General features: G+C 36.9%; 1 protein-coding gene across 1 annotated transcript; it reads right to left on the minus strand.

Moving 5' to 3' along the window:
- Positions 1 to 583: 583 nt before the first annotated feature.
- LOC104611310 (two-component response regulator ARR9-like) lies at positions 584 to 3,224 on the minus strand. Its single transcript, XM_010278312.3, has 5 exons — positions 2,692 to 3,224; positions 2,435 to 2,535; positions 2,272 to 2,349; positions 2,071 to 2,141; positions 584 to 1,886 (listed from the first exon to the last, which is right to left on the minus strand). The coding sequence occupies exons 1-5, from the start codon at positions 2,792 to 2,794 to the stop codon at positions 1,613 to 1,615; spliced, it is 627 nt and encodes a 208-aa protein (XP_010276614.1). The 5' UTR covers positions 2,795 to 3,224; the 3' UTR covers positions 584 to 1,612.
- Positions 3,225 to 25,056: the final 21,832 nt, after the last annotated feature.

The raw sequence follows: 25,056 nt of genomic DNA on the forward strand, positions 1-25,056 counted from the left end.
GAAAACAAGCTTAAGAGTGCAAATAAAAATATATTCAGTGCAAAACCTTACATACAGTAATTTTAAACTTTGTATTTGCATGCTTCCCAAACTGAGCTTGTTTCAAAATTTTAACTCTGATTTATTTTTCAAGACTTGCAATGGACCAGATAGTTGAACGGGTGACTAGTGATCCAGTGGCTATTAAATTATGATTTTGTATGTGTTTGATTCTGTTTACGTTTTTTCATTCAACGTTTGTACTTTATTTGTTTGTAAAACCAAAAAAAATACTAATTACAACTGTTTATGACAATTAAACGCTATTAGGTTCCACATCAGCATAACAGTGACAAAAAGCCTAACAGTTTAAAAATTGACTTCCCCAAATGATAAACATGCACAAAAACTGAAATCCACTTTTACCATTCTCAATACATAAAAAAGAATAAATAACACCTATGTGGCATCGTTAATAATAAATGATTTGAATGGGCTAACTACCTCGTATAATAAAACAGCTTCTCTAATTCGATCTCTAAGTTGTTACCAAAAAATAAAAAAAAAGGATCTCTAAGACTGTTTTGTTGGGAAGAAAATAATAAGAGAAACAGAGAAAAAGATAAAACTTATTAAAGAATTTCACAAAATTTGTTGAGAACTTGAATTTCAATTCTCTCTTCTCTCTCTATCAAACCAAGCTTGAAACATATTATCTTTAAAAGGGACTGATACCTTGGCATCAATCAAGCCAAAATTTGTAAATTTTTATGAGGTAGGTCAACCTAACTGACCCAGAATGAGAAAACCATTTGAGTGAAATTCCGGTTTATCATCCAACCCGATTGATGGTGACCAAACAAACAGATATTACGGCAATTACCAGTTCCCCCGGGCAGAGCACGGTCCAACACAAACTCAAAAACCCAGTTCCAACTCAATGGGTCAACCCAAACCAATAAAAACCGGTTCATTCAAAGCCGACTTGCTGGCTTGACCCAATTCATGGTGTCTACTGTCTACGTCAGTTCTCTCGATTGAATCATTGATCTCCAACTTACTTCCCTGTTTCAGGCTTTCAGCTCGCTGGTTCGACGACAGCCGGTGATGGGTAATAGCGATGCTCCTCTTTTCATCCATGGTTGATGGTTCATGGCCTGTTTGAGACCTTTTCCTTCTTCCTCGTAGGCTTCGACTGAAGACTGAAGCTTGCATAGATCGGGGATATGCTGTTCAGATTTTTCCTCGGAGGTGGAAGAAAGGAAACGTTTTAAATTGTAACTAAAAGCAGACAAAGGGAAAAAGGTTGATCGAAACTCCAAAGGATCATTGACGAATGACGATATGGCTGCTGCTTTTTTATTTTCTTTCTTTGTTTCCCTCAACAGAACAAAATTTGAATGAGTTCTTTCTTTATATAAAAATGTATACAAGCGCCCCACAAATGATGATGGAACATCTCTCTCCTCATTCATCCCTCTCCCTCTCTCCCTCTCTCCTCTGAAGTTTGATCTACATGTTCCCATTATGCCTGTGTTCTCAATCATCAAGCAGTACTGGGAAACAGAAAAAGGAGGGGAAGAAGGTTATGGAATCAACTTGAGCTGATTAAAAAATATAGAACTACTATTGATCAGACCATTGCCAAGCCACTGTATCTTGGCCTTCTTCTTTCAGGTGACAGGCCTTCTTCAATGGCTTTTCTCTTGTTGCTCGGTGGCTGTGGTTGTAATTGTTGTTGTTGAACTGCTGGAGGTGGTGGTGGCGGTAAAGGCAGCAGTTGCTCTATTTGTAACTGCTCTTGCTGCTCCTTCAATTTCCCTTTCAACAAATGGGGTCGAAGTCTGTTTACATCAGATAGTTGCACTGGTTTCAGAAAGAATTCCTCTGCTCCTTCTTCTAAGCATCTGGCAAATACCCATATCAAACCATTTAAGGTTTCCAAGTTCCATCCTAAAAAATTCAAGAGTCATTTTTTTCTTTTTCTGTCCTGTTTTTTTTTTTTTTCTATTTTCAGGGAGGTGGGGGGAATTTATAAATTTGAATCAGATTAGAAGGGGTAAAAAGGAAATATGGGTCTTTATTTCTTACCTGCTAATCCTTGAAGGTACATTCTCAGAGGACATGATTACAACTGGTATGTCTTTCAGAGATGAAGATTCCTGTAAGTTTGCAGAATATCGTGGAAAATCTAGTGAGCTTCTTTCTGAGGTGGGAATGAATCCCAAAAAAAGAGAAACAAAAGCACAAGGAGAAAAGAGACAAAAGGATACACAAAGTTACAAACTATACCTTGATCTTTTTGAGCAGGTCATAGCCTGTCATTCCAGGCATACAGTAGTCTGTAATTATAAGATTCACTTCCATTTCCTGTAAAGCAAGAAACCAAAGATCAACCAACAAAACCCAGAAAAGAAAAGATTCAGACTTTCAGAAATCCAGGACAAAATCATACATGATGGTTTGAAGAAACAGAAGGTGGGTTTGGGTCTGTTTGGTCATCCTCACGCAAACCCAAAAACTCCAGGGCTTTGCTTCCAGAATCCACTGTAGTAACTGCTACGAGCAACAACAGAAAACCCCAAGCCAATAACAATTAAAACTCAATACATTCAAATCTGCAGACAATTCATGATAGAATGATCTTCTCATCTGTTTTTTTTTTCCTGCTTGTTTCCAAATCACAAAACTCAGATAGGATCATCAACATACCTTGGTAGGAAGAAGTCTTAAGGAGCCTCTCAATCAGTTTTCTGTCTATGAGGCTATCATCAACTGCCAAAACATGAAATTGGGCCTCTGCAGCCATACCCATTTCTCTGCTTGAATCTCCAATACCAAAGAGGAAGAATAGAGTGGGAAAAGAAGAAAACAGACAAAGAACCCAAAACGTATAGAGTAATTGTTGCCAACTCGCAGCTGCTGTGCTGGTGCTGGTGCTGCTGGTGATGGTGCACTGCTGCTGACGGTGAAGGGAGGAAGAAGAGGATTTCTAAGAAAGAAGAGACGAACCAGTTTGTGTTGAAATACTACCCACCAAAATCCCACAGCCTAGAAAGCAAGATCCGACCAGATTTCATACCGAATCTCCCGAATTTTCCAACTTGATTTTTGAATTAGAGAACAAGCAATGGACCCTCCTTTCTGCATATTTTTTTCCTCAATGAAAACAGAAAATACAATAACAAATCTTTGGGTCGCGATTCTCTTATACTTTTATTTAACAAAACCCCTTCAAATCTACAAGGATGTGAAGGTTTTGTTGGGCTTTTATTTGCAAAAAAGAAATCGAAATGTTTTGGACTGAAAGCAAAAGCTGAGGTGGGGGGTGATGTGGGTCCCACCAAAATCCCCCCAAGAGATACTGTGACGTCACCCCTGCTTCTTTTCCTTGGTGTGAAATCATGTGCCCTTACCATATCTTGAGCAGGTGGGGTGGTGCAAAGAGGGGGCAATTTTATTTGATTCCCCAAGATTTGCTTCCCATGGCCATTTAATGACAGCAATGTGTGCCTTTTGCAATGTACATCCACATCTACTACATAGTCTACATTCACCCCCCATCTCCACAGCGGCATTTTCTCAAACACCTATAAAACCAAACCAAGCAAAACAAAACAACCCCTCTTTATCAACTCACCTGTTATGTCCCCACTATCGTTCCTTCACCCTCTTTGTGTAAAATCAAAAGATTCAATATCCACTAATATCTTTTGATTATCTTTCTTAAGATAATCCATCCATTCTGATTCTCGGTTGCACATCCTTCATATCAGCTCACCCCAGAAAAGGAGAAGAGAAGATGAGAATCTCTAGGCTAACCAACTAAAGCTGACTATATATTACTTGAATTTTTTGTAGGACCCATCTTACAAAAATATCCCATTTTGATTGGCTGAGTGGTAGACTTTTTTTTGGATGCTTTTGATGATTCAACTTGAGTTAATTTTCTTTTGGGTTGGAAGATCTTGGAGCCAGTGGAAATGTTGTTACTGCCCTCTGGATTTGTGCACAACATGTGGTAGATCCAGTGTCAGAGATTCCAAACCAGAGGTTGACTTGGTCAAAAGTGATTTTTTGGTTGGACCGATTTGGTTTGATGTACATAGTAAACTCGGGTCAACCTGGGCCATTGAAGGCGACTGATGCAAGCAAAATCTGTTTTTTTCCTTCAATAGTTCAATCCTTTGACTTGGTTAATAAAATTAAAATGAAAAAATAGTTTCATATCCATGGGCAGCTCTTCATGGATCTTCTTCTTGTAGTTTTCTTGCAAACCAATTCGTCCTAAAAAAACAATTATAATTACTTTGGTTTTTGTTTGGAAAAATTCTTGCTTTTGAGCTTTGGGCTTTGGATATTGATATAAAAAGTGTCATTCATGAAATTGTTAAGCCAAACATCTACAAGCCCCCCAAAGTAGAAAGCTTAAGATTGGGATTTTGTGCTTTTGGACTTCAAAAGTAAAGATCCTGACGTTTATCCAAACGCAACCTTAATCATCATCAAATTGGATTGCATGTAGATTGGCCGCTTCATGGTTGAACCGGTTGAGGGTCCATGCATGGGTCAACAATCAGTTAAATTGATTGCTCTAAATTCTAACCCATCAGACGGATTGTTACATCCTTCTGATATCTGTGGGGTCCCCATGATTCAAATCTACTTTTCTAGAGATTTGCATTTATGGTCTTAGAATTTGAAAAGAGTGATGACTTGAAAAAGAGCGATGACCCATGACCCTCTAGAAGTCACATAACGTCTAGTTACGTGAATAAATCAGAACCCTTCAATCCATTTCTGAAAAACCTAATCAGAACCATGATGTGTGATCAAGATGGTGCTCCTCAAAACACCCTAGAGTATCTCTATAACCACGTTTAACTCTCAACGTTGAATGATTAGTGCACAAAAGGTGCTTTCCATCCCACTTTTTAATTTTAATTAATACTAAACTTCAAAATCCCATCAAACTAGTAGTGGGCCATGAAGAAAATGAACCGTCCAGATTGAGTATCACCACTAGTGAAAAAAATCAGAACCCTTCAATCTATTGTGAGAAAAGAAAAATAATCTAAACAATGATGTATTCAAAGCACTCCAGAGCATCTCTATGCCCATGTATAGCTCTCAAGGTTGGATGATTAGTTCACTAAAGGTGCTTTTCACCCCACTTTTCAACTTAATTAATTAAAACCCCCAAATTCCATCAAACTAGTAGTGGGCCATGCACAAAATAAACGGCCCAGATTGGATATCACAAATCTACATACAGCCCAACTAACCCTTTAACTGTTTAAAACTACCCTAGACAGACCTAGGAAAAATAAAAAATAAATCTTATTAAAGCAAGCCTTAATTTGATAAGGATGGGTAGTACATCAAAATCCCATCTAAAAGATTTTGATGATCCATCAAAGCCAAAGAGTTATTAATTAGTGAAATGAAATGCCATCTACAGAGCTTTGAACAGGTGAAGCAGCAGACACTATTGAAATTGTAATCTATTGCTTTGTACTGCGTTTTCTAGCAAAGATTCCCCGACACACTTTACTTTATTGTACTCCCGTGTCCACATAATCCGCACCGATGAGACCTTGGGAGCAGTAATTATTATGGCTTCATAACCTTTATTAACCGTAATCAAGGATTCCCTGCTTCTCACCCCCACCAAAAAGACCCAAAACGCTGACGATTTAGATGGTCCTTGCTCATTGATGAAATGATCAATTTGAGAGGGCCCGCAAAGGACTACTAATGACTCTCAAACCTCAAAAGCCGTGACCCTGACCCACATTCATCTTGGATTTGGTAATCCTTGTTATGGGCTTTTTGTGGAGTTGACCCCAGGATTTGTCAGCTTGATCTTTTGATCAGTGCAGATTATAGCCGTCCGATGGATTTCATCATATGACCATCCAAAAGAAGGAAAATCTTATATTCTTATATATCTACTAAAACAGGGTATACAGATCAAGCGGTTAAAAGAGTAAAATCAGCTTCAGGGATTGATTAGGGTTAAAGGGTGGAAACCCGGTAGACAAATGGGCAGCCACGCGGGTCAATAGTCGACCGTCCAGAGAGTGGGGGCCACCCAGACAGGTCACCCTTCCATGAACGGTCGTCGAGCCAAAAGTTTACAAAACTTTGGACGGCGAATCGACCAACAAATTAATCTCGGCGATCCTGTCTCCCCATAATTATCAACCCAAATCAGGCGTTGTTCCTTTGGACCAGGGATCCACGTCCAGTGACCTAGACCCGCTGCGGCAACCGCAGGATTGGAATCTTCCAGTTTAGGGTAGATTGAATTAGCCCCTAATCAAATAATTTATCTTTTAATCTCAAGGAACAAAATGAAGCTTAAAGCCTGGCTCTGGATGCAGGGTCAAATCCATGCATCGCTTCATGAGGCTGAGGTTTCAATTTGTCAAGTCTTGATTTCACATGGTTGGTAGTACATGATTTGATCAATGGAGGAAACTTCCAATGATCTTGGGCTTCAACGTCTGGTTATTCTCTGTTTTTTTCATCTAGGTTTTTTTTTAATTGCATAAAATTCAGCAATTTTTGGATATATATATATATATATATATATATATATAATTTTTTGAAATTCAATAGGTAATTCTCCTATTCGAATTTATTGAAGACATAGGTTATAATATAAATATTTAATTATATTTATTTTAAACACATATTTTTTTGTTTGTAAAATTTTCATTATTGCTATTTTTTAGAAAATTTCATATTTTGACTGAATTCTTTTTTATAAAATAAAACAAATTATTTCAGCTAAATTTGAAATTTTGGTTTGTTGCTCGGGCGATTTTGAACCTTTTGGATCGGACGGTTCACGTTACGTGCGGTTCGATATTTTCATAGGGAGATTAATGAAAAAATAAGTTCAGGGTCAGCTTAGTAATGGTGGTCCTTAGGGTGGGATTTATGATCTTCCAAGGCTGTAAGCAGGGAGAATGGTGGTCCTTGGGACCACAGTTAGGGAGGGTTTGCCTGGTAGTAACAGGTACAAAAATGATGCCACACAGAGACTAAGAAACGTGTTTCTTGGATTGTTTCATGAAAAAGATAAGGAGATATCTTTTCTCCATCACATGGCATGTCACGTATAATTTCACACATAAACTACTGTTTTAGGGACTCGTAGGGTCCCCTTTGTGTTTTCACGAGGAAGGTTCGGCCCACCTCATTTCTCTCCTCTTACAATTGGTTCATGGTCCCCCCAGCCCCAACCCTCTCTCTCTCTCTCAAAACAAAGAAAAGATTTCCTTTAGATTTTGTCAAATTCAAAAGAGGTTGCTCCATCTTCAATTGCTACTGTTGATCAACAAACAAGGGTCATCTCAATATCTCATTTGGCTTTGTTTTTGTCATCATCAATTTGAGTCTCAAAGCTCATCCTTCCGTTAGTGAGGCTTGACTTTGGTTCAAATGGTTGACATGCTACAATGCAATCCTTGGATCTTTCGGGAGAAGCAAAAGAATGGATAAGGATGTTCTAACTCAATGGATCAGAAGATAATTTAGCTCTTGACATTTGATATTGCACCTAATGGCCTTATAAAATGGCTCAATTCTCTATCAAAATTTTGATTAATTCTTGAATAAAAATTTGATTTGTTCAGTTCTATCAAAATATAGAAATGGGAGTTTTTTTTTTTTCTGTGGGGAGGGGCACAAGCATCCATTGATAGCTAAATCTGTACTGTCTGACCTACCAAAAGATTATAACTAAGTATTGTAATTTGTAATTAATTGCTTATTGGCTATCAGAGAATCATTAGTAGGTCAACCTCTAGGAATGACAAAGCAGATGTGTTTGCAATTTTTTTTTCAAAACACATGACAAAAATCTGGTGGGCCTGCAAATTTTCATGGCCATGGAACTTGTACCAACACCCTGATTTGGATAAACTAGCGGTTGTCTCAATCTTTTATCAAATAATTCAGGTAAGATTTCATCATCCAACTGATAATTACTTAACTAAATGCAAAGAACCTAACCCCAAACCTCAAATTTCTAACTGATCAACATCCACCATCATATACAATTCGAAAACTCAATTCAGCTCAACAAAGCCTTCTATCCCAACTATATATATATTTCAAAAATTATTAGGCTCAGTTTGGAAAGAGTACAAATACAAGTATATAGAGTATAAAACCTTGTATTTTATGCTATTTTGTATATATTTGTATTTGTACTCTTTTCAAATTGAGCCTTAGGCTGTGCTGGTTGCAGTGCAATTTTATTTGTATTAATACAAATGCATGGGAGTGCAAATGAAAAAAAAATGTACATTCTTATTTAATTTTGTTTTGGGTTTTACTTTGTTCTGCTTCATGTCTTAATTTATTATATTTGTAAAATAAGCTAAAATTTGAAACGGAAATAAGTCAGAATTACATACAGATCATTTGCACGGCCATGGTTTTGCATCAATGCAAATTTATTTGCTTTGAAACCAAACACAGTTTTAGTTTCAAATTTCTCAATTAAACCCTTACAATTAGATTATTTGATTGCAAATTTGAAATAACCCATTTGATATTTTAGCCATTAGATTGAAAGTCCACCAAATTTGTGTACTATAAAAAAAAGAAAAAAAAACTAATGCCCAAATTTTCTCAAATCATTACAGGTTTGAAATTCCATCTAAACTTTATTTATTTATTTATTTTTATCTTTAGCAAGATCCCATTTCATATTTTGGCAATTAGATAGAAAGTTCTTCAGCATATTTGTGTAGTCATAGAAAAAAATCAATGCCCAAATATCTCAAATCATTACAAGCTTGAAATTCCATCTATTTTTCCCTTTATCTTTGTTTGTGGGGTGTTGAGGGATGTGGGAGGATTTCAGGCAACCGAAGATATTCTTGAGATTTCAAAACTGAGCTGTTGAACAAATTCTTCTGCTGTGTTGGTACTTTATGCCCCCTAGTTTCTAAAACCTAGTAGTCTAGTGTGGAAGTTTGTCTACTTTGTTACATCAGAATCAACTCTGAGAGTAATCTTTCTGTGTCTCTGTGTCTGTGTGTGTGCAGAAAGTGTTTGATATGTATAATTTATGCCAAAGGAGTTGAAGATAAAAAAATAAGATAAGGACACAAAACCCAACAAATCAAGAGAGAAGGGGTGACATATTATGTGAGAATATGTTATTCCTCTTCAATTTCTTAATAGCTTTTTTCCTTTTAAATAACAAGTGGCCGGTGCAACCATCACATTCCATATTTATATGCTTTGGAACAGATACAAAGCACTCTCTACCAAAGATATCAGTTTTAAGAGATACACTTTGTACCGAAAATCTTGCTATATAATATTAAATTCAAGTGAGAATGTATTAGCTATTCCTTGGCCAGCCAAAACCAGTTGATATACATAATGGACAAATTATAGAACCAAAGAAGTGAATAAAATATTTCTGCATGAACCCTAATCCTAACCCTAACCCTCCCCCCTTTTCCCAAATTAGTAATTAACCAAAAAGATTCCCAAAAGTGACAATTGTTGGATTAGGGATCACCCTCAGGGAGATTATTTTATTGCAGTTAAAAAAATAATCTACACTTAAATCAAAGTTTCTCAAATCTTATAAATAAAGAAAAGGATTGAGTGTTCAACACTCACAAGGAACAGTATCACCATTTCCACACTTTTTTTTTATCCTATGGACCAAAAGTATGCATCAGAGAATATTTACATACAAAATTACCCAGAAAATGGGTCATATCGGGTTTTTTGAACCGAACCGGATCCTAATCAAACCTTAAAGGTTCAGCTTGATCAGTTTTGGGTTTGGCTGATGAAAACTGACTGATCAGTAGGTAGATGCATTATCCGAGGCCCAATTAGAAATGGGTCCAATCTGACCCACTCACATAGTTGACCCAGATGTGGGTTTAGCTGCATTAGATGGTTTCTTCCCACCTGAAAATAGTTTTATAGTCCAAAGAAGTCAAGAAACATAGACTAGTAATCTTACCCCACCAAATTGCAGTAATGACACAGTCAATTGGGAGGACCTCCAAAGCTCCAATCCCTACTTTGGGAAAGGGATTTTGGTCCTGCATTTGGAGCTTTCATATCTTGATTCTTGCCGGGTATTGTGGGTCATGGCCTTTGCTTTACCCTAAAGAACATGGGAGACTTTGTGGGGAGACCTTTTAAGCTGTCTGTGTCTTGTTGTATCAACAGAACCCCATCATATACACACCGGGAAAGGAATGGCTTAATGACTTATCTCTGCCCCTTGTATTGACTTGAACCTTTCCCTACCTTATTTAGGGAACCCATTAATTTCTGGATGAAATCTAAGCCATCCAAACAATACATGTGACTTCTGCTCAATGTGGGCACCACAAAACAATCAGGATCTTGTCTGATGGAGAGGATTGGCATCATTCATTAGTGGGCCTACACAGTACACACTATTCTCCCCCCCCCCCCCCCCCCCAAAAAAAAAGAAAAAAATCTTGTGGTTAGAAATAGCTCCATGGCCCACCTTTGAAAATTCTGTTAGCTTAGGGTTTCCACTTTCCAGGTAAGTGAACAACAGTTTTGGATTGTGAGAGTTTGTGACATCTCAGTTGATGTGCATTTTTAGGTATTGGATTTTATTCTGTTTTTTTAATATTTTAGTACATTTATTTAAATCAATAATTAATAACTCTGTTTCTTTGGTATTTCTTTCAGTACTTAGGCTGTAAATTCATGCCAATACAATATCATGTGTGCATGTCTCCATGAATACGTACGGGAACACTGTAGGGGTGTCTAAGTCCTCTCATGCTTAATAATCACCACCATGGAATATCTTTTTATTTTATTATTATTTTTTAAATAAATAGAAATTTTATATATGGGTTGAGTAACCAAACCCTTTAGGCTCTCTATTTTCCGCATACCAGAACAACCGCCCCACATGCAGATGGTGACTCCTAGGGTTGACAACATCTGACCCGACTCATCAACCCATCCGGGTTAACGGGTCTGGTTGGCGAATCTCTCCCGGTTTGAAAACATGGTTTGCTCTCGATTTAGCAACTCTTCAATTGAACCGATTTTTTTTCCATCTTTAATACAATCAAGCCATTTTTTCGGCTGACGATGGATCAAACCCGGTTCAAGTCCTTGCCGGGCTATACTTGGACCTTCCCCTAACCCGATTTAGATATGATGCTAACCAACCGACCCATGAGGCCATGACTATACTTCAAAATAAAATAAAAAGGAAAATCTTACAAGGAATCCTTGACCTTCCCTAAACCAACTAGGATATGATGCTAACCAAACCCATTCATGGCCAACTATAGTTTAAAATGGAATAACTTAAAGGCAAGATCTTACAGGGGATCCGTGTCCAATAATGGAAGATGAGGCTTCACCCTTTTGCAAGCCAATTGCGTAAGGCTTCAAGCAATGGATCTGAGCTTTTCATTCCATCTAGGCAAATGCAGCTATTGCATAGCTAGGTTGTGAATAATAAAATTTCATCAGTTCAAATGACTCTATTGTTCCTTGCATTGCTTCCATAGCTTCCTATTCTAAGCAAAAAAATTCTACAAAACCCAAGAATCTTTCTAGGGCAACTGAAGTAGCTGCCGAAAGGCCTCCCCCATGTGTTTCTAACTTGAACCTCTTATTGGCTCTTGCCAGGTGGAAAGAAAAAAAAATATATATATGTATATATATATATATATATATAGGGAAAGGGCCCAAGGCTTGGTGGACTGGAGTAAGTGAAATGGATGGGAGGGAGAGAATTCTGAATTGAATACATAGTCCAGACCAAAGGGCCCTGTCTTGTCTTTGATTCATCATCATCTCTATTGGCCATATTTTCATTGAATAGAGCTGAAATATTAGAGATTCCCTGGAGAAGTAAGTGACCCATCTTGAAGATCTTCTCCATATGAAAGCCAGACTCAACCCAGCTCTTACTTAACACAATGACCCATGTAACCCACCGGGCTTAACCCCTGGTTAGGGCCATCCAGCTGTTTCCAGTCCAGTCCAAATCCAAGTTGGGTTTGGTTTGGTAGTTTTCCGACCAAGATAAGCCCATCCCTACTCCAATGTTGGGGACCTGGGGTGGCACCATTTGACAATTAGGACAGACATGAGTGATTCATTAACACATGTATAGTTGGCTTTGAGCCATTTTCTATACATCAAATCAATCGAGAACTAATCTCTCCGACCAAGGATTAGCTGGAGGGATTGGAGTGGTATCAATGAACAGACATTGGAATTCGGTGGAATTAATTCTTTCTGTTTGTTTGTAGTGTAAATCTATACCAAATACAAATTAATTTTTCACTTGGTTTAATTTTGCATCTATTCACTCATAACTATGATTGCACTCATACAAAATTTGAATATTTTGTTTAATTTGTACTTATTAGTAGTGCAAATTTTGCATTATAAAAACTGATGCAAAATTTGTACCACCGTCCAACATCAATTCTCTCTCGTATAATGTAGATACAACATCAAATCCCTTTCATATGAAGTGGAGGCCATATTATTTGACTTTTCACAAACAAGTAAGACAAAATCAAATATGAATCGGAAGCAAACCACAATTTACATTAATCTATTTGCACCCTCATGCATTTAATTTACACTGCAAACAAACTGAGTCTAAGCTAAAAATCACAGTCACAGCAGAAAAGCATTGGGTTTTATGAAAAAACTGTTTATTGCCACAAAAAGCAACATGTATTGTCATTTCAATATCCTTATTCAATGTAGTTTTGATGAAAGAAAAGATTCTACTAAAGATTCAAATAATGTACTAATAATGTGGTTAAAAGTCATCTAGTAATGTTGATTTTCTTTTCCTGTAGAGTTCTCTTAGATTGCAACCATCCATGGTTTTGGATCCCCAGTTTTGGCACGTAGAACACGTGAAAGTTAAGAAGGAGCACCTCAGAGCTCTACCATGAAAGCAGCTTACTTGCAGTTGCAGGTCATCTGAATCTATCTGGGCCACCTTACTGGCTTCAATCAAGGAATTTGGCCGTTAGGAGACCAGGTTTGGAACAACTTAGCTTGTTTCCGAGCTTGGACCCCAACCTCTAAGCAATAGCCTAAGTCCTGGCTGTAAATGGGCCTAAATAGTTATGGTCTGCCAATCAAACTCTGTCCACCCAAACTTGGTCCAAGGGCTCAATTGTACAAGTTTGCAAAATGTGCAAGAATGTAGAGCCCCTGGAACCAACCATTGAACGGTGGTCCCCGGAATGCAGAATGTCTCACATGGATGTTCACGGATTCATTGGCAGAGGTACTCAATCTAGGGGTGCAAATTAGGTATCCGATTTTAAGATTTTATACCGTCACGACTCGAGCTTTTGGGTCGGGACCATTCAAATTTTGACAAATGTTCAACCCGAGAATACCTAAGATACACCCCTATCCCTACTCAATTCGCCTCTGGCACATCATAGTAATCAGGATGGGCGATATATAACTCAATAAGCCTATTAGGCTGCATTTGGCTCCAAGAAAATTATTAAAATTGGGAAAGTTGTGGGAAAGTATTTTAAGGCATTTTATGACATTTTTTTTTTCACTCCCATACGGTTATAAATGGATAGAATTTAGAACAATCTTCGTTTTGCCCCACCTTATAAATTTTTACTACTTGTTTTTTGGTTTTATTTTCCAAAACTACCACCTATGATATAATACCCCTTGCATTGCAATAGATTTTCCCGTTTGCCATTGTGTCTAACTATACAAACAATAAAAATTTATGAGGTGGGAGAATCTGAAAAATTGTCTAAGATTTAGTCTAATTTGAATTTATTTGTTTAAGTGAGACCTGAATATTCTTTTAGCAAATTAAATATAGAGAGGTTCATGTTAGTTATATATGAATTTACTGGTGTTTAAATCAAATTGGATTCAAATCAATATACAGACATGAAGAATCATATTTGAATCCATATTTACATCGTCAAATTTGTATCTCTTGGATTCTTATTGGATCAAATTTGGATATAGCCCTAGCTGAATTGGATCAAATTTGGATATTGCCATACAGTTTTAGGTGGCATTTGATAAATATGAAATCTGAAAAGTTAAAAAGATATTATTAGTGTCTGAAATCTGAAAAGATGCATGAATGGTTTTCTACTTTTTAGAGGCTCTAGATAGATAAAGTTATTTGTATTGGATCAACTTTTCAACACCTAAGAATCCACAAATTACTATTTTACCCCTAAAATAGACTATGTGATGATTTTGAGTTCAATTTTTATTATTTCATATAAATAATTTATTAAATTCAAAATAATATTAAGAATATGAGTAAATTATAAAAAATACAAATAAAATTGAAAAATACATATAAATTTATACTAAAAACAAATTATTATGAGTTAAAATAATAATGAAAATAGTAATAAAGTCCATGAAACAATGAAAAAATATTTAATAATTATCAAATTATTAAATTAAAACTACTAAAATATTTATAAAAAATTAAAATAATTAATAATTAATACAAAATAAAAACATTAATATTTAATAAATTTATAAGTTATAATTCAGCTTCTCTCTACCACTCTCGAAACCATCCCTCTCATGAACTCCACAGACACAACCATCGAACTAGACTCAGAACCCGAGCCATTCAAATCTCCGTCAATTCCCTAGTGTTATCTGACTCTCTGCCGGAAAAGAGCATAGGAGCTGTCATTGTTGGAGCTGGGTTTCAGATCTTCATTACTGCCTGGATCGAAGGTTTCCTTCAAACAGACGTTGTCGACGGATTTATCCTAGATCGAGGGTTTCAGATCTTCATTACTGCCTACCTCGAACAACACCACCGCTGGCCGACTCAGAACAACGATAGTGGCGGCCGACAGGAAGACGAGGGGAGAGAGAGAGGGAGGGAGGGAAATCGAACAGGACCACTGCCAACTGACTGAAAACAGAGACAATGGCGATTGGCGGGAGGGCAGGGAAGAGAGAACGTGAGAAAGAGGGAGGGAGGGAGGGAGAGGGAAATCAAACAGGACTGCTAACTGAGAACGCCACTGCTAAGAAATTGAACAGGACCGCTGCCGGCTGACTAAGAAGAACAGCAGTGGCGGATGGCGAATATAGTGCTTCTTCGAGTTCTCTGTCGCCGTCTCCCTTTGAGCCTTGTCCCCGAGTCACTGATGGTTAAGAGTCGAATGAAAAAAAAAAATTGGTTTAAAAAGGGATGTCCATTTCAATATTATGAGGGGTATTTAAGACTTTAAAATACATCTGAAACTAGTCTGAGCGCGTTCAGTGATGGCCCATTATCTAAACATTTCATATCTAAAAGTGAATTTCAGATCAATTTTAAGATGCATACCCAAAGACTTTTGAAGTCTGAAAAGTAATGTTTTCAGACTTCAGACCTCTTAAAATCGTTATCAAACGTGGCCTTAGTGTTCAATCAACAAACTATTGACAAACAATGCTTTTTCTATTATAGAATAGAAGCTATACTACTGTTGGCATTTCACATTAAAACACTACTATCAGTCTAGAGCTGCCACTCAGACATTTATTTGACAAACATGCCAATACAACCTTTGCATTTTAGGTTTCTATTTCTTCCCTTCTCTTGGAGGAAGTCCACTAGAATCCATACTTTGATAATCTTGAAAAGGCCACAAGCTTTTAACTTTAAAGGACTATTGAAAGAAATATTTTATGGTCAATAAGCAGGAACTTCTAAAGCCTCGTTCTCTTAAAAAAATCTGACTTCCAATTTGACAAAGGTAATTAAAGTCTATTTAGAGACCTCATTTAACAGCATGAGCTTTTAGGTTGAACAATTCTTTGATATGGTATTAGTGGTATTAGTGTCTGTGTGACCAAGTGTTCTGGTGTTTGACACTCATACCTGATTATAATTAATTGAGTTTCAGCCCAATGGGTCTTTGTGTAAGGGGTTATTTTAAAGAATAGAGACCTAATCTCACCGCTTAAGCTTTTAGGGTTAACGGTTATAACGCAAAGAACAATTTGAAATTTAAAGTTTAAGTTTCGAAACGACTCTGTTGCTTTGTGATTCTTGGAGCAAGTGGATTAGTCATTGCAAAAGAATTATCAATTCAATGGGATTATGTGCTTTGCATGATCCATAAAGCCATGCGGATACACTTTTGTGGGCCTCTAAATTCTATTTTACTTCTTACTTAAATAAATATTTTCAATTAATTAGTTTTTCAATTTTCAAATAAAAAATTCATATATGGTTTGAATAAGTAAACCCTTAAAGCTGCCTATTTTCCGCGTACAAGAATAATTTAGATGGTGACAGGCTGAGAGCTAGGGTTGCTAATTCTTGCCCTGGCCCACCAAAATTTTACAAAGTTTATTGAGAGTGAATAAATTTGAAATTAAGGCTCAGTTTGGAAGGAGTACAGATCATGAAAATCACAATATTTATATTGGCACTACATTTTTGTATTTACACACTTCCCCAAATAGAGCCTAAATTAGTGAACTTGGGGCTAAAAAAGTTATGCAGAAAGCTTCACAAATTTAATAAAATAAATCAATATATATATGAATAATTGGGTGAGCATTTTGGTTCATTGAATAATGCATTCTAAAATTTTAATGAATAAAATATCCAAAATTTTCATTTTTGTTCAACTGCAACGAAAAACCAAAATGCATTATTCTGAAGCGTAGGACTCACATGGAGTAAAGAATTTAATACATGGCCAATTCAAACGCTACCACTTACACTCAGCCTATTTGCATTCCTATGCATTTAAATTTGTATCAGTACAAATTTCAATTGCACTGCATTTGACTTTATAAAACACTGATTATTGTCAAAAAAATGTATTGTCATTTCATCAGTCCTTTTTATTGTGATGAAAGAAAAGATTCCACTAAAGCTCCAAAATAAGGTAATAATAATGTGGTTAAAACTCGTTTAATAATGTTGATTTCTTTCTTTCTTTTCTTTTTTTTTCTTTTTTTTTTCTTTCTTTAGGACCTCTCCTCATATTTCAACCCTAATTTGGTGGGTCCCCATCCTTGGCACGTGGAACACCTGAAGGTTAAGAAGAGCACCTCAGAGTCCCAGACTGGAGCTGTAACCATGAGAGCATCCTCCCTGCAGCAGTGCAGCTCATCTGAAGCTATCTGGGCCACCTTACTAGGCTTCAATCAAGGTGTTTGGCTGTGTTACTAGACCGGGTTTGGAACAACTTAGTTTCTATCTGAGCTTGGACCCCAACCTCTAAGACATAAACAAAGTCCTGGCTGTAAATGGGCCTAAATGGTGATGGTCTGCCAAGAGAATCTGTCTCCACCCAAACATGGTCCTAGGGCTCACTTGTATAAGTTTGCAAAATGTGCAGGATGTGGAGCCTTTTGAACCAACCACTGAACAGTGGTCCCCTGATTAAAGAATGTCTCACATGGATGTTCATAGATTCATGGCATCATGTACTCAATCCTTAGGATTGAGTGCAAGTTGGAGTTTCTAATAATGCCTCATTCTCTTAAAAAATCTGGCTTCCAGGTCAACGAAGAACATTATGAAATTTAATTTTATAAACATTTTTAGGTATTTTATTCTATTTCAATAAATTAATAATAATAACAATAATAATAATAAAGAAAAAGAAGAAGAAGAAAACTATATTATTTAAACAAACGATTCTATTGCTTTGTGATTCGTGGGTCTCTAAATTCTATTATGCTTCATATTCTATGGCCTGAACATATATATTTTTTCAGCAATTGAATTAATTTTTAGATTTTTGAATAGAAAATTTGTGTATGGTTTGAACAAGTAAACTCTAATCAGAGCTGTCCATTTTCCGCGTACGAGAACAGTCTCCACATTTAGATGGTGACGCCTGACAGCTAGGGTTGCCAATTCTTGCCCTGGCCCACCAACCCATCGGGTTCGTGGTTCGGGTTGGTAAATATAAGAACTTAGCCTGCTTAAAATTCAGTTGGGGATCCATTTTTTTAATCCAATGGGGAATTAATCCATTTTTCTTTCTTAGAAATTTCACAAAATTTTGCAAAGTTTTTTTTGGGAGAGAACAAATTTGAAATTAAATTAGTGAACTTGGGGCTAAAATGTTATGGGAAAATAGTGTTTTTAAACCATCATTGACCCAGACGATCAGACCATTTGGCCCAGGAATTGTTGAGGCAATCGGTTCTGGTTCATCCTTAATCCGTTCCTTGGCCCAAAACCATTAACTTGGTAAGTGATCCATTCACCTAGGCAGTTGAACTGTTGACTTATTTGATCCAGGCATTGGTTTTTGACCATTTGCTATTTTAATTTTTTTAATTTTTTATCTTTTAAATTAGAACGAGACATCCATTCGAACTGGACAATCAAACCACTGGCCTGGAAATTAAAACCGGTGGCCAAAGCAGTTCTGGTTCTTGATCGGTGTTTAAAACATTGGAAAAACTAGGAACCGGTCACCTGATCAGTTCCATTTCACCTAGAACCATCTTTTGGCCAAAAACCGTTGTTCTGGACAGTGAACCGCTGACCTAAGCGGTCAAACCGTCGACCTGGACACTAGTTATTGACCATTTTTTATTTTTTTGTCAGAATGGGCTTTCCATTCGGTTCAAATCGTCGGACCATTCGACCCAGGAACCAAACCCCTGAGTGGTTCATCATCCAGTCCGGTTTTAAAAACCTTAAAAAAAACTTCAAAAATTCAAGAAACCCATTTGAAAAATCCTCAAGATGTGGCTTTTTTTGATAGATTTTCTTCAAAATGTTGCTTAAGCAGGTCTTTGAAGAAGAAATTTGAGAAACCCATTTGGAAAATCTACTCCATTTAAACTAATCGAACTTTTTTTTCTGCTGCGTTTTTACTTGTAGATATTTCTTGTCTCTCCAGATAAAAGCCAGATCCACCCTCCAAAGAATTACTAATTGAAGAATGAGTTTTGGGCCAAAAATTATTTTTTCCTAAAGTTAAATCTTTGCCTCAAAAGCAAAAATTCTTAGGTTGTCTAAAAACATGCCAAACGCAGCTTTAGGAATCAACTGCTTCCACTTCAATCAAAAATAAATATTGTTGGGTTTGCTTAGGTAGTCTTCCGACCAAACAAGACCCATGTCTACTCCTTTATTGGGTGGCGTTATTGGACAACTGCTCGAGTACAGAAGCAGGATTTAATGCTGTGTCCACCAGGGATTAGTTGGAAAGATTATATTGGAGAGAAGCACTTTCAGCGAAAAAAATGAATATCTCTGTATAGCATTAGAATGTGGATTCAGCTAAAAATCACGGATGATCCTACATCGGTATACGTCAAATCTACAATTTTACAGACAAAAATGCAAAGTCACAATCAATAGATGGCTAGAAGAGCTTCTAGCCTTGATAGAGAAGCAATAACAACAATGGTCACGGATTATCAAATTGTTTAGAAATAATGGAGGAATCAGTACCGGAGAATGGAGATGATTCAGCAACTGTTTGTCAATTGAGACAGGATCATGAACACACAAGAACAGTTGCTGCGACTCTAATGAAAAATGAACACGTCAGCGGTGGAAATAAATTCAAAACATCACATAAATTGCTTTTTTTTTATATATATTTCCATCACATCACTGATGTGTGCATGTTTACATGGTTCAAAGTATTTCGGCCTTTCATATGAATTAAAACATTTTTTCCACTCATATTTCCGTAGGAGGCATTTTAATCGAGGTTTGTAAAACTGGACCGGACAGGAACTGTTCTGGGTCCGGTTCCCGGGTTGAATAGTCTCATCGTTTAGTTCAAACAGATGGCCCATTTTGATAAAAAATAAAAAAAAAATAAAACAGAAAAACAAAAAACAGTAAAAAATCGTTGTTTGAGTTGACGGTTCGATCACTCGAGTCAGCGATTTACTGACCAAAGCAACGATTTTTTTTTGCCAAAAAGCAATTTTAGAGTAAAACATAACCGGTCAAGTGACTAGATTCTGGTTTTTATGGTCCAATCTGGTTTTGAAAACACTGATTTTAATATTATTTAACATTAAAAAAGAGTTTAAAAAAGCCTTAGAATAGGCGTACCATGCAGCTGCCGGGCGATACAATATGGGATTGAAATTTTGAACCTTTGAGTGCTTCAATGGGGTTGCAATGGAGTGCAGCAGCAGATGTGTTCTATGCAGCCATGCTTGACCAAGGAGAACTCTTAATGAGGGTGTTCATACCGACCGATAGGGGTATAAATGGTATCCAAAAATCTGATTTTGAATTCAAGATTTTGAAGTTAATTAAATACACCTTCTGAAATATAAACCATTTAAAAGTAGGTCATGTAACATCTTTAATGTGGTTGATGAAAATTTTGATTTAATATATAATAAATAATAATGAATGCATTATGGTTGGAATTCACAAATATACATTTTGCCAATACCAGCCTGTGACATATGATTCCAGATCTCTCCATGGGAATTCTGCCCACCTTTACCTATAATATACTACTCCCGTGAATTGAGAATATCTCCCCCTGCAAAAATATTATGCAGAAAATGAGATGTTCTCCATATATGACTATGATAAACGTTGGCAAAATTTGTTTGGGCTGAAGATCCGAACTCTTGACATATAACTAGTCTTAACAAAGAGGATTCAGTCAGATTCAGTCCCAACCCTGGTTGAATACATAGGCCAGTCCAAATGTACTATTGGTGATGGATCATCTAAATGGGCCACATTCTTATTGAATAAAGCTGAAATATTAGAGATTCCCTAAATAAATGAGTGACCCATCTTGATCTTCTAGTCAAGCTGTTTCTAGCTATCATTCCATGTGCTACTTTCCTTACAAAAGCCAGACTTAACCCCAGCTCTTCACATAACGACCCATCTGACCCACCCGGCTTATCTCTAGCTCGGGGCCGTCCAATTGTCTCTAGTCCAGTCCAGTCCAAATCCAAGTTGTGTTTGGTTTGGCTGTTTTCCGACCAAACAGAACCTATTCCCACTATAAGGATTGGGGTGGCGCCATTTGACAATAGGACATGCATGGGCAATTCATTATTCATTAAACATATATTTAGGTGTGTGTGTGAGAGAGAGAGAACGATCAAGGATTAGTTGGAGATATTGGCATGTCCAGAAGCAAATTCAATGCACAGACAATGAAATTCAATGGGATTTACATGTGGGTCTTCTTGCATGGATGACCAATGAACTTGGTCCAAGGGCTCACTTGGACAAGATTTTCAAAATCTGCAAGATGTGGAGCCTTTGGAACCAATGAACTTGCCAAGTTCAATGAATTTGTACTAATGCAAAATCATGACAGTGCAATTGATTTGAGTATAAATTCTGACCTTTTTTGTTTCAATTTTTTTGCTTATTTTATTTGATTGCAGTACAAATGAAATAAAATAAATTAAGACATTAGTCAGAATAAAGTAAAACCCAAAATAAAATTAAACGAGAATGTGTATTTTTTTTATTTGCACTTCCATAAATTTGTAATAGTGCAAATAAAATTGCATTACAACCAAACACAGCCTAAATAAACCCTCCTCCTCCTCCTCCTCCTCCTCCTCCTCCTCCTCTTCTTCTTCTTCTTCTTCTTCTTCTTATTTTTTAAAATACATTAATATTTTGAATAGAAGATGTAATAATGTTGAAATTCCATCAATTAATTTGTTTTTCCTCAAGGTCCTATTACTAGCCAAGAATTGCCACACAATTATTTGTTTGACAAAAATGTCAATACAAACACAGCCTTTGTATGTTCGACTGTGTTTGGAAACGATGCAAATGAAGTATAAATCCTGGTCCAGGGTAAATTTGTATTATGATTCACTTTTGCCTGTGTTTGCCAACATTACATTTATGCATTGACAAATGACAGACCAATGCATATTTATATTGACAACAAGATATAAAAGTATATCAATAAAAAAGAAGTAAATTTGCATTCAAGTGAACTTTTAATAAAAAAAAAAGCATATGCTTTACTGGAATTCGTATTTGCATCCATTACATCTAAAAGTCTATTTGGTAAGAAAATGAAATTGTCAATGCAAAACTAATCCAACTTTACAATTTATATAGACTGTTTTACACTATAGATTTTGCATTCACACTTATTTGCATCATTTCTAAACACAGCCTTATAGCTTCTCTTTTCTTTTTTCTCCCATCTTTTTTGTTATAAAAGTCCAGAAAAGAAAGGTTCAAAGTATAAATACACATCATAAAAATGATAAATACTGAGAATTAGGAAATTCAAATGTTAATGCCCATCCTAACATACCTATAAAAAAAAAAAGGAAAAGTCATCACTTGTTGAAAACTCACAATACAAGAATATTGCTATTTTGAAATTTGCACTAGAGTCTAACAATTTGGTAACCTTGCAATGTCCACAAGTTTTTTAGAAACAGACAGAAATCCTTGTATGGATTGTATGAGAGAGAAGACTTTGATTGGGGTCTAAATTGGTGTCCACAGGGACTCCTCAGTCCTGAAGGAAGATTCTATGGCCAGTAAGCAGGAATTTATTAAACCCTCATCCCCTAAAAAAAATCTGGTTTACAGGTCAACGTAGAAGATTTTGAAATTACTATAGTTTGTAGACATTTTTAGGTATTAGATTTTATTTCAATAAATTAATTGTATATTATATTATATTGAAATAACAACAATGAGAAAGCTGTCTTTTTTGTTTAAACAAACGACTTTGTTGCTTTGTGATTCTTGGAGCAAAGTGGATTGCAAGAGAATACCAATTTTTCAATTGGATCATGTCCTTTGGATGATCCATGAAGACATGTGCCCATGTCTCTAAGTTATACTGTAGAGACATTTTTTTGTGGGTCTTTAACTTCATTTTGCTTTATATTCTATGGTCTGGAATATAATTTTTTATTGATTTCAGGATTTTCAAATAGAGAGCTTGTATATGGTGTAAGTAGACCATTAGGGCTGTCTGTTTGCCGCGTACGAGAATAGTCTCCACATTTAAGTGGTTTGGGGTTGACAATTCTTGTACTGACCCACCAGCCCAGCGGGTTTGTGGGTTTGGGTTGATTTACACAACCGGGTTGAACACAAATGGGGATCCATTTCTTACCATCCAAGTAGTATAACCACCCATTAATTGTTTTATTTGAAGATGATATCCTTTTTTAATCAAGTGGAATGAAAACGCCAAAAGCTAATGTAGCTAAGGCCACATTTGGGAGTCACTAACTGACTATTAGCTTAAATGGGCTTTTGAAAAAGCAACTTTTCCGAAATGGGATTTTTGAAAAAAAAAACACTTTTTTAGTGTTTGGCTGGTAAAAAATTGATGGTTTTTTTTTTCTTTTTTCCTGCCTTTTCGGACGGAATAAGGCTACTGAAAAACACTCCCAAACGCAGCCTAAGAGGTTAATCTAAGAAGAAGAGCTTCTCATAATGTACGTGCATTAACTTAAGGAGGATATAACTAATGAATGAGCATCACTTCAATGATTCTAATGTTCTCATTCTATTATCTAAAGGGAAAAAATGATTATTTCCATTCTAGCAAAGGATCTAGACAGGCTAAAATGGCAAAACATCTCCAGATGGTGCAAGTTTTAATTGGACAATTCTTGCCATGTGGCAAGACAACCATTTTTGGGCTTCATACCAACTAAAATGTAAACTTTTTCAAATGATAGTATTACTTGGAAATGGCTGAAATGAATTCATGGCCACTCCAAAGTGTCCAGCTTCTGATGGGTTTTTGAATTGATCACGTTTTCCTTGAAATTGAAGTAGAAATTCAAAGTCTCTAATGAAGAAATTTAGACTGCATTTTGTATACTTCCAGATAATTAATTCCGATTAACTTTGTGGTTCTAATTCTAAGAATTGGCGTTAAATCTGGATGTATGAAAATTGGTGGAACTAAAGCGTTTTTTTAAGCGTCGCACTCATTCTAAGAACTGATTTCTTAAGCCATAAGAAAAAAGAATTGATTTCTTCTAGTTAAAAAAAATAGCTTTAAAAAGAATCAATTTTGCTCAAAACTCACACTTCAAATAGTGATCCTTTGGAACAGAATAAACTAAACATGAACTTAGGCTCAGTTTGGAAGGAATATAAATACAAATATGTATAGTACAAAAAGCTCTATTTGGAAGTGATGATGTGCAATCCGGCCACACCTATCTGGAAGTGATTGAGCTCTTAACTGGCGACGGGCAAGAGATACCTGCGTGAAGAGAGATGAAGGAGCCTGGGGTTGCTCACCCGGCGGGAGCACTCCGATGCTTAAGTTAGTACTCGATTGCGAGCTGGAAGAGAATGAATTTGCAAGAAGATGAGAAAGCTCGAGAGTGGTGAATATGCAATACCTTGGCCCCTAGGGGGTTGAAGTCTTTATATACTGGCATCCTGACAGGTTTGGTGGGATTGATCCCGAATCTCTACTGCGGCGATCTGTTGTCAGGTAACGTTTCGGAGTGACCGGTTGTTATCGTCAGGACTGGGAGCAGGTGGGCTAATGTGACCATTGTAGGGTACGGTCCCGCCAGGCAGGAGACAACCTCCGGGGTTGGCAGGCACGACGCCACCAGGCAAGAGACATGAGTGCAATCCTCAGAGTTGGCTGATACTGCGCTGCCAGACAAGGGACGCGGGTGCAGTCTTCAGGATTGGCAGGTATGGTCCTGTCAGGCAGGAAGCTTCTCGCGAGACGTCGGGCTACCTGACAACGAGCAACCCTGTAGCGAGCTACTTTGTGGCAAGCTACCCGTGACGAGCTGCTGGTGGCGTGCGAAGGTGATTCTGCCCGAGTCAAGTCGTCTTCGAGGTGGCCCACTTGCTTGAGTTCGGACTGCTGAGAACTTGGTGTTGTTGTTTTAGTTCACGAACTGGGATGGACTCAACCCGAAGTATCTTCAGCTCGGGACATTAGTGTCCACGAGCTCGTTCTGTAGCGAGCTGATGCTTGCTGAGTTGTCACCTGCGTTGAGCCAAGTCCACGTGCCAATCTGCTCATGTCGAGTTGTCGTTTATGTCGAGTCACGTACACGTGTCACCCAATT

The sequence above is a fragment of the Nelumbo nucifera genome, chromosome 7 (assembly GCF_055504915.1).
Source record: "Nelumbo nucifera cultivar China Antique chromosome 7, China Antique-T2T, whole genome shotgun sequence".
Classification (NCBI taxonomy): Eukaryota; Viridiplantae; Streptophyta; class Magnoliopsida; order Proteales; family Nelumbonaceae; genus Nelumbo; species Nelumbo nucifera.